Genomic DNA, 10,732 nt, shown 5'->3' on the forward strand with positions numbered 1-10,732 from the left:
ATATCTTTACCAAACCACTTGGTAAAGAGAAGTATGAGTACTTCAGAGATAGACTTGGATCCAGTACATGAGATGGACATGGTGAGCTTGAGGGGGAGTGTTGAGGATTCAAGCTCATTGAGAACTAGTGGTGGATAGCATTAAGCTGTGGACACTAGCCTAGCAGTGCGTGTGTGGAAAATAATGGCCAACTATGTGGAGATTAGCATTAGGTTTTGTTTTAGTGTGAACTTATCATTATGTAGTGTGTTGTGTTTTGTGGTGAACAATGAAGAAAAGCTATGGAGATTTTCTACTAGGTGTGTGTTAGTGGAATGAGAGCTATAAATGATTATGTGTGCCTTGTGTGTTCCTCTCTACTAGGTGTGTGTTAATGGAATGAAAGCTATAAATGATTAGGCGTGCCTCATGTGTTCCTCTCTACTCTTTTTTCAATCTCCCTATTTGGTGTTTAGTGTTTCTTTTGGTATCTCCCCGTTTGGTGTTTCTTTTAGTATCTCCTTATTTGGTGTTGGTGTACATACCTTTATGTTTCTCAATCTTATAATTCCTATAATGTGAGGAGACTTGTATCTAATCCTCTTTTCGGGTTACTATCATTGGAACTCACTTTGTGAGATTCTTCCCTGATTTGTCCCTCATGTATAACTTTGTTTTGTATTCTTCATCCAAAATTGGAAGTATTTTTAGAGTTGACTTAGGCTGAATCAATGGGGTTTTCCATTATTAAACTTTTAGCAATTTCAAGATATATATTTAAAACATCATATCTTAGTTTCTTCATTAGATCCTTCTAGTTGGATGATGAGAGAACTCGTCTGTAGCTCTTAAGGCTTTGACACTAGGCGGGTCTCTTGTTATGTCATGTGTTGGCTTTTTAGTGTCCTCAAAGAAGCTTCTCTACTTTTAAGGAATTCTTTGAGGAGTGTACCTAGTGTTCTTCTAGCATCTCCTAGTTCTTATCATCATCATCTACCAACCCTGAGGCACAGATTTTCTTATCATCTACCAACCCTGAGGCACAGATTTTCTTGAAGCTTGCACTAAAGCCTCTAAGTGGTATGATATTGCATTTCCTAGGAGTGGTTTCTTTGTGGTTTTCAATTGATTCAACTCCTATGAGTTCTATGAGTATAGAAGATATGGTTCTAATAGAAACAATGCCATTATTATCTTTGTCCTCATAGAACTAAGTTCCCATCGTTCTAGCAAATGTATCCATAGATGCATCCACTTTTCCTCCTCTTTATGGTTTGTAAAATGATGAGAAGTAATGGAAGTTTTATCATCTTTCTTACAACTTTTACAGAGCTATGCGCTCATTCAATTTAAGCTCTTTGAGTGTGCTATTGTATCAAACCCTAAGTCATGATAGGCATCTTTTTCACATCTCTATGAATGGTTCTTTAGGTTCACCTTACAGGTATTATTCTCTTGGGGGAGGTAGATGCCATCTCTTCCCAGTTGTGGATTAACATCATTTGATGTATAAAAGGGCATCCAAGAATCACGTCATAATTCGGGGCCTTCCAAAATCAACAATAGTAAAGGTATGCTCATAAGCGACATTACTTCCATTTCTTTTAGGATCCCTATAGTCATTCCTAAATTACCATTAGAGAGAATTTGAGGAAAGTTTTTGAAAGGGCTTGCTCCCTTTGCCACATGTTTTTGGCTATTCTATTTACCCATTACAATGATAGGCATTTCTTTGTATATCTTCAATGGATTTTCCTTGGTTTCTTGGTCGGCCTCACTTGCATCTCCTAATGGCTTAAGATGATTTACATCCATTGGTGGACTTCATTCCAGGCTTCTAGTTTCCCTTCTAAGTATTCAACAGAGGTAGTCACAGGGGCAAAGATGATAGGCTCTCGTTTCTTCTTTAAGTTCTAGCCTTAGTAAGACACATTGGATATGGTCATTGACTCTTCCTTTAAGCTGATATACATGTTGAGAAATGCAATGTGTGAGGGTATAACATGAGTAGAGCAAGGGGAGGAGCATGAACATTAGAGAAGGATAGACTAAGGGTACATTGGTGAAGATTCATTTGTATGTGGGTATAGCATTCATTCTTATGCACATTCCCAAATGCAACTCTGGCTATGAATAATCTTGAAATTGAGTGAGATTTACAGGCATTAACCAAGGGTTAAATGCAAAATGATGATTTCCACAAATTTATCAGCATAATTTTACTAGAAATTACATTAAATCAAGGGTAACCAATTTGTACGGAATGGTTGGAGTATCAAACCAACTCCGAATTGAAATCTGAAGTTATAGGGATCTGTATCAGATACCTAATGGTTAATTTGAACCCTCAATTGCACCAAAATATAGTGATTAGTATTGATTAATCACTGATCAGCAAATTAATCCTCTATTTTGTGTGCAAAAAATAGAGTATGCGGGGAGTCCAGATCTGGGGCCTTAGACTTCAAATGAGCTCAAATGCTTTCAGGGCCATCAATAGCAATGAGTCTAGTAGAGGATTAAGCCAAGAAACACAAGATTTGACCAAACATTGAATGTTTAATCTCTGTTTTACCAGTCACCTGCAGATTTGATGAAGAGCTTGGATCTCACTGTAGACTTAATCAAATTGAATTTTGACTTCACCAGCTTATAGAGCATGCTTGAAAACACTTGGGGCTAAGAGGAATTAGACCCATTTGAACTGATGAAGAAGAGATCTCTGTTTTTCTCCCAGAAATAGGCGCCTGAGAAAATTGCGATTTTTGCAGCAAGGGTTTGGCCTAATTTTGAGTGTGCAAGAAGCTAGAGCTCCTCCACCAGCTGGGGGTACAGAGGTGAGTTGAAAAATAACTAAAAATTTGATTAATTTCTAATTATCTACTAATCCTAATTAATTAGATAATGGGCTCATAAACTTGATGGATTCTAAGCTTGGCTCTGATACCATGTTGAAATTACAGCAAAGTGATGAGCTATGGTGGTGTTGGATATGATAATTCAACTATGAATATTGATCAAGACATACTCAAGGTGGATCAAAGCTTGTACAAAACATCATGAACATGAGGGACAAAAACTAGTATATGTAGAAATTACTTTGAGATTAATACAAAAAAATACTAATTATGATTAGGCATGAACCAAACTTACATAATCACTTGATCATGACTTGTACCTTATTTAGAGACCCCTCTACCCTATTTTTAGTTGCATGAGTTGCATGAACCATATGCACCAACCATTTGTAGGCTTTACACCAACCACTGGACCACTAGCCTAACCACCACACATTAAATTGGACTAAGGAGTTGGGATTACATTTATCCAACAATCCCCCCTTAAGACCAACTTCTTACAAGAACATGAACAAGTCTAACATACCTCCTTGACACAATGAGTAAGAGTCCCCCCTTAACAACAACATAGGGTGGTGTACTCTCCTCTACAACTCGTCAAGTTGGAACAACATAAGTCTTGACTCAACCACATACATGACATAATTTAAAAAGCATAGTCATCATCTACATCTTTTATACTAAGACTAGAACAAAGATTTGTTTCTTCCTCTTAGTTGACTTCTTCAACCACATGTGCCTTTGCTAGCTTTTGATCTCTTTGGTAGCACTTTGCGGATGGATGATTCGTCTTTCCACAATACTCACAAGGATGTTTGGAGAAACAATCCTTAGTAAGATGATTTGTACGACCACAAATAGTACACTTCTTCTTTGCCGATGTCGAAGTAGTAGTATATGCATAAGGATCTATCACATCCTTTGTAATCTTCTTGACTTCTTCCTGCAAAGAATTTATGATACTTTCCAAGGAAGGGACTGGCTCCTTCTCTTTAAGCACCGTCACAATTTGCCTAAAGCTTGAAGGTAAGCTTTTAAGTAAGATAGCAATAGCATCCTCTTTAGGAACAGGAGACTTAACATAAACCAATTGTGTCATTAAGCTCTTCAACCTGTTAATCACAGCTGTTAAATTTTAATTACTCTCCATGGTTAGATCAAAGAGTTGCATCTTCAAACTGATCTTGGAATGCTTTGTCTTTGCACCAAAAGTACGCTCTAGTAATTCCCAAGCTTCCATAGCTGACTCAACATTATCAATATAATGAATAAAATCATCTTCTAAAGCAGTAATGATAATATCAAGTGCTTGCTCATCTTTTGCTTGAAGTGCAGCCGTTGTAGCTCTTGTAACTGCAATAGAAACACCTGCTTCATCTTCAGGAAGTGGCTTGACCGTACTCCACAGATTTTTCTTCATGAGGTAGCCCTTCACCTTGATTTGCCAGGTATGAAACCCAGTTCTGCTGAATTTGTCGGGGAATTTGGAGCTCATGATGATCCAATATGATGCTTGATGTAGATAACTTGCTCATATAGATGATTTATGCCCAAATAATAATAATATCATCAATATAGATCAAAATAATAAGCACCATGTTGTTGGAGCAAGAAAGGCAGAAAACAGGCGACTGGAAAAACGCTTCGTACAGCAGCTCCTGTGCACCAATTACTACAAGATTTGGTATGCTGAATCCTTACATTATAGACTTGAAGCACATAAGAAGAATTAGACTAATTCATAGAGACGGCGCCGAATGAACCCGATTAGCAGAAAGCTGCCCATTTTGATGGCGACGACGAATTCATGAAGAAACGATCAAATCCGCCTTTGAGCTGCGTTTTAGGGCTTGCGTGGGAGCAAAGCAAGAGGCCTATATCAAAATATTGAGGTATAATCTCCTCAGATGCAAGCATGGAGGCAATCTACAGCATGTTGTCCAAACAGGGAAAAACATGCTATGGTGATTAAGAGAGAGATTAGGGTTTTTGCTAATAAACTAAACCTAATTGGGTCATGCTCTGATACCAAATGTTGGATATGATAATTCAACTATGAATATTGATCAAGACATACTCAAGGTGGATCAAAGCTTGTACAAAACATCATGAACATGAGGGACAAAAAATAGTATATGTAGAAATTGCTTTGAGATTAACACAAAAAAACACTAATTATGATTAGGCATGAACCAAACTTACATAATCACTTGATCACGACTTGTACCTTATTTAGAGACCCCTCTACCCTATTTTTAGTTGCATGAACCATATACACCAACCATTTGTAGGCTTTACACCAACCACTGACCACTAGCCTAACCACCACACATTAAATTGGACTAAGGAGTTGGGATTACATTTATCCCAACAGGTGGATCAAATACTAGAGTTGCATGAGTTGCATGAACCATATGCACCAACCATTTGTAGGCTTTACACCAACCACTGACCACTAGCCTAACCACCACACATTAAATTGGACTAAGGAGTTGGGATTACATTTATCTAACAGGTGGATCAAATACTAGAATCAACATCATTAACAAAATGATTAGTAAATAATTAAGATGTGATTAGTGAGTAATTAGCAAAATAGCTTAATGTAGGCATGGATAATCAAAAACCAGCAAATTCTCATTAGGCCAATGCCTCAATTTATAGAGTTTACATCATCCAAGCATCTAATCCCACTGATTTCTCCTTGATTCACTCCACCTCTTTTGCTTGATTCTCTCCACCTCTCCCAGAATATCTCCACACTTCCTAAATCTTCTCATGCTACCCTTTATTCTCTCCCAGTAGATTCTTCTCACCTTTTCACAGGTTCTCTCACATTTACAGATTCTCTTTTACAGCCTCTAACCAAGGGCTTGTTCCCGCACACACCCTATTCACTTGTATATTTCAACACTTCTCACTTGCTTCCTTCACTATACATGATTTGACCACATGACCTCACACTTTCCCTTTGATTTCTTCTTCTTTTAGAAGCATTGGGGTTACCGATGCCCTTCCCCTTACCTTTCTTTGCATTTACAAAGAATGCAACATCACTACCATCTCTCACTTTAAAACACATCTCCTCCTCCACTAGCATGTGTCAAACTCCTCAAAAGTAAGAGGCAAGTCATGTACCTACATGTTTAGAGAGGTCACTAATTTGTCATACATCGAGGGTAAAACTCTCATGCACCTGGAGTTTGTCATACTTTGAGGGTAAAACTCTCATGCAGCTACATGCTAGTTATTCATATTGGGCTTGATCCCCACTGCCATCGTCTGATCTCATAGATTCTTCATCTGCGATATGACCTAATCTATTGCTTCTCCTTTAGAATGTCTTTGTACTGCAAGCTAGTTCTCAAGGTTTTGAATCCTTGTCTGATTCCTTGTCTCATATTGGTTTTTAAAAACTTGCCATGCTTTAGAAGCTATGGAAGTACTATGAATCACAGTCACTGAATCAGTGACACTAGTGACAATGGCTCATAGCATATCTATAGTCCTTCAGCTCCACTCTAAAGTGAGACCACGATTTGTGGCGGTATGGTCTATAGTCTCTAGATTCAAAGTAGGACCTAATAGTTTAGAATGGACGGGAAATAGAGATAAGCCCTAGGATTTTCTCTGTTTGATGGCACCAAATATGTTCAAGACAAGAGCTTTCCTTAGCCTTTGGTATTTAAACAAGTGTTGTTTAGTACTTTGGCGTTAGAGCCACAAATGCAACTTCTGTTATGGTGTGCTAGCCCATCCATCATGTCCTCACTTCATTGTCACACTGGAATGCTTCCATGGCTATAGGATGTGTAGGTAGAGCTTTAATCACCTTAATGGAGGTGAGAAAAAGGCTACCTATGCTATGGATTAATCACGCAAGAGGTGATGGATAGAGAGAAGGAGCTCATGTGTAAGAGAGATCCTACAATTAACAAACTTATCTAGCAAGAATCCATCACGCAATATATGAACAGAGACAAGGAGCTCTTGCAAGAGATAGCCATACCTATCTATAAAGCATCCATCACGTAAGCAAGATTCAATAGAACACAAGAAAGAGGGCTGGAAGGAGATTAGTTAACAGTCAAAAATAAATATCCTATTCCTAGGATTGATGAACTTTTGGATCGGTTAAGTAAATGTTCACAAAGATAGACCTCAAATCTGGATATTACCATGAAGCTAATGATCATGAAGCTCATACTCAAAGAAGAATTCAAGTATGAAGCTTTTTACAAAGAAGAATTAAAAAAGGACAATTGCATGAACATGAACAATGAAAAATCAACAAATGACAATTGCATGAACATGGGCTAAATTGTGAAAGAGGTGGTATATAAGAAAAGCTTACCATATGTATTAATCAAATGAACAAATTATAAACGAGGTTATATATAAGAAAAGAGGAGGGTTTAGGGGTTAAGGTGGGCTTGGATAATGGGCTTATGTTTTGTTTTTTTTTTTTTGGGGTTCAGCGGGAAACCGTAACGAGATGAGTCTATGCCATACTCTATGGGCTGCAGTATCTACTTATGCTCTAGGAGAGAAAAAAAATATAGATGGGGAACCCTCTTTGGTATCTGCTTGTACGGCATTTGTGGGGCCAATCAAAGCTGAATTTCTATGTGCAACTGCCATCTACGAGGGCGTCGATAACCCGACAGGGCCAAGCAGGTTTGGAGCATCCTCATGCTTTGCCACCACCGACATTTACAAGGGCCTTGCCACACCCACCCTTGTGGGATCAAACCAAAGAAAGAAATTCCCGATGTATGCAGGGCCTTTCACCCCATACATCTCCACTGACATCTGCAAAGGCCTTTTCGCACTTACCCTTGTGGGATCACAACCTAGAAATTGGGTATGCCCCCCCATGTATTCATGCCCATCCATCTTATGTGCATATAACATTTTTGCAGCCTTGCAGAAGTTTTTCGGCAGCAGTAGCTCGTGTGCGACACCAGCCCACCAATCAGACAGAGAATGAAGCAGGTTTGGCATTTTCCGACAAGCCATTGACCGAAGTAAGCGAAGCACTGTCCGAAATCAGCTTCAAAAGCAGGGCAAAGCCCCCAGCCGAAGTAGCCCTCCGGAATTTTTTCGACCGAGCAAAAGCCATTGCTCATGTAGTGGATCTGCTGAAGAAAGGTGTATGTGGTGATGGGTTGCAAGGCGCTTTGAAGAGGTTGCCAGTAACCTTTGACACTCTATTGGTCACCCAGGTTCTTAGAGTTGACCTTCCCTGCGATGTGGCTTTGAGCTTTTTCCAATGGCTAAAGCACCAGCATGAATTTGAGCATAACGAATACACATATGGCGTCATGTTGAATACCCTTGGTAGGGTCGGACGCCTTGATGAGATGCAGCAAGTTTTTGATGAGATGAAGTCAAAGGGCTGCACTGTGACACGCGTGACTCTCAGCAATGTCATGCTCTGGTTTTTCAAGGCCAAGGACATGAGAGGTGTTGCCCGCCATTGGAACACCCTGCGGCGGGTGGGAACCAAACCGTCTCCAGCAATCTATGCTACCTACATAGATTTCTTGGTGAGGGCAAAACGATACAATAAGATAGCCGTTATCTTTGAGGAAATGCTCAGGGTAGATTGTCTTCCGAGCAGCCGAACATACACAGTTTTTATAGAACACCTCGTTGATGTTGGCAATGTAGAGGCAGCGGCCAAGATTCTGAAATCTATGCAGACTATGCGAGTGGTGCCTAGTAGGGTCACTTACAAAATTGTTATAAACGGCTTTGCCAAAGTGAGGAATATAGAAATGGTGATGCAGCTTCTGAAAGAAATGAGAGAACACTTTCACAGGCCGACTAAGCAGCTTATGCCAGCAGTTAGAGCTTTACAAGCTGCAGGTAAGTCGCGGGAGGCTGAGACTCTACTAGTGGAAATTTGGCCACAGTCTGTACCCGGTATCAGTGATGCCATGCAACTCTCTGATGAGGACGATGTAGATGCTGCAGATGACTCAGAATGTGGTATGACCATATGGAGGTCTGTCATGTGCTCGCATGTCGCTTTTGATGTGAATGCGTTCTCACAAGCCCTTCATGCATGGAACCCTAAGGTAGAAGAGACACTTGAGCAATCAAACATGCAGTGGGAAAGCTCCCTTGTTTTGGGAATCCTAAGGCGGCTCACAAATCTGGAATCTCTTTGGCCATTTTTCCACTGGTTGAAAGATAGAGCTGGGTTTAAGCATGATAGTTACAGCTGCGCATTGTTGATCCAGAGGATTCTCAAGTCTAGATCTACTGTGGAGAAGAAGTCCTTCCTGATAAAAGAGCTATTTGAAGGGCTGAGAAAAGATGGGATGAAGTTCACGGTCCCTTTGTTCAATCTGGTGATTCGACACTACGTGGCTGTTGGGGAAGCGGAAAAAGCTATTGATATGTTTAATCTCATAAAAGAGTTTGATTTGGAGCCCAATGACACCTCCTATGCCATGGTGATTCAGGGTTTTGCGAAGAACCGCCAAGGTAAGAAGGCCACAGAACTGCTGAAAGAGATGGAGGAAGAGGGTTTCCCTCTAGACAGTATCACCTGTGCAGAGTTGATAAGCTGTCTCGGATTGGCCGGTAAAACCAAGCGGGCATATGCGCTTTTCCTCAAAATGTCAGCATCTGGAAGAAATCCTGGCCCTCTTGAGTACAAGACCATCATGGCAACCTATGCCAGGGTGGGAGACAACGGAATGGCTCTTAAACTGTATGAAGAGATGAAAAAAGCCGGCATTACACCCACACAGGATATGTATGAAGTAGTCACAGGAATATTGCGGAAGGCAAACAGGCTCTCAGAAATCCAGGCTTTAGCAGAAGAAAGGAGACTTTTGAATTTCTTTGATGGGAATAAGAAAGTGCTTCAAGAAAGTTTACTGCAGGTTCTCTTTCTGTTCATGGAAGGCATTAAACCAAGGAAATCTCAAAAGGCTAATCCCATTGCTACCAGCTAGGAAGCGTGCTGATCTTGTTCCTGGTCTCATTGAAATGGGAATGTAGTCTATGACAGTGCAAAAAGGAGGATGGGGACATCCTGCCCTGAAGACCACCTGCAAGCCTTTGGCCCTCTTTTCTTGTGGCTTTGAAGGTGCTATTTGACTTGAATGTGCCATAGTTTTGTTGCCGTAACTTTTGTAAAGTGCTTTTGTGAGCATTTGGCCATTGTGATGCTCGTAGCACTTGGGAGATGACGTGTTAGAGGTGCATCTTGGACCTTGGTTTCTTAAAGTGCGGGAAGTCACATTGTCTCAAATTGCAAGTGTCAGTCTCTTGGGCTTTTGGGTTGGATTGTACAAGTGACGGGGTGTGCCCATTGTCAATGACAGTCATCAAAATTATATTCTATTTTTAGCAAATATTGGAGTTCTATTGGCCAGAAGTTTGCCTCTACTGTTTAACAATCACTGATTCGAATACCGGACCATCTGACACACCTCAGATCATGCCTACTTGCGTGTATACTGGATGCATTTTTGAGAAGGCAGACAGTCTTGTCATCTATGAGCTTCCTAATGATCTCAAATGGTCAGTCCTTCCTGGGTGGTAGTTGTGCCAAATAAGTCCCAAGTTTAAGGTGATAACCTCTACTTGCTCCATTGTGATGTTACGATTTTTGTGATTTATTTTAGCATTTGGGTCATTTGTTGTACTAATTGGTCCAAAACAACCGGAGTGAGTGAGTGAATTTTTTTCTGGACAACTTAGCATGATTAGTTCTGCAAGTTGATTCCTGTCGCAGATGCAAAGAGTAACCAGCCAAGGGAACCCCTACCCTCGACTGGTTGCGACTCTTCGCCAAAGGATGTACCTCTTCATCGAATAGCCATATCCCTCCGACGAATGGTTGTATTCCTTGATGAATGGTTGTGCCTCATCGA

The 10,732-nt window shown here is 40.3% G+C and overlaps 1 protein-coding gene across 1 annotated transcript; it reads left to right on the forward strand.

Annotated features, from left to right (window-relative positions):
• Nucleotides 1-7,267: 7,267 nt before the first annotated feature.
• Nucleotides 7,268-10,500, forward strand: LOC147629544 (uncharacterized). The gene has a single exon (XM_086812821.1). It carries the CDS (start codon nucleotides 7,400-7,402, stop codon nucleotides 9,806-9,808), a length of 2,409 nt encoding a protein of 802 aa, XP_086668947.1. The 5' UTR covers nucleotides 7,268-7,399; the 3' UTR covers nucleotides 9,809-10,500.
• Nucleotides 10,501-10,732: the final 232 nt, after the last annotated feature.

The sequence above is a fragment of the Cibotium barometz genome, chromosome 18 (assembly GCF_041138505.1).
Source record: "Cibotium barometz isolate CiBa-2024 chromosome 18, ASM4113850v1, whole genome shotgun sequence".
NCBI lineage: Eukaryota > Viridiplantae > Streptophyta > Polypodiopsida > Cyatheales > Cibotiaceae > Cibotium > Cibotium barometz.

Excerpts from the sequence above, each read along its gene's own strand:
- LOC147629544 (XM_086812821.1), top strand. The coding sequence starts at position 7,400 with ATGGGGAACCCTCTTTGGTATCTGCTTGTACGGCATTTGTGGGGCCAA.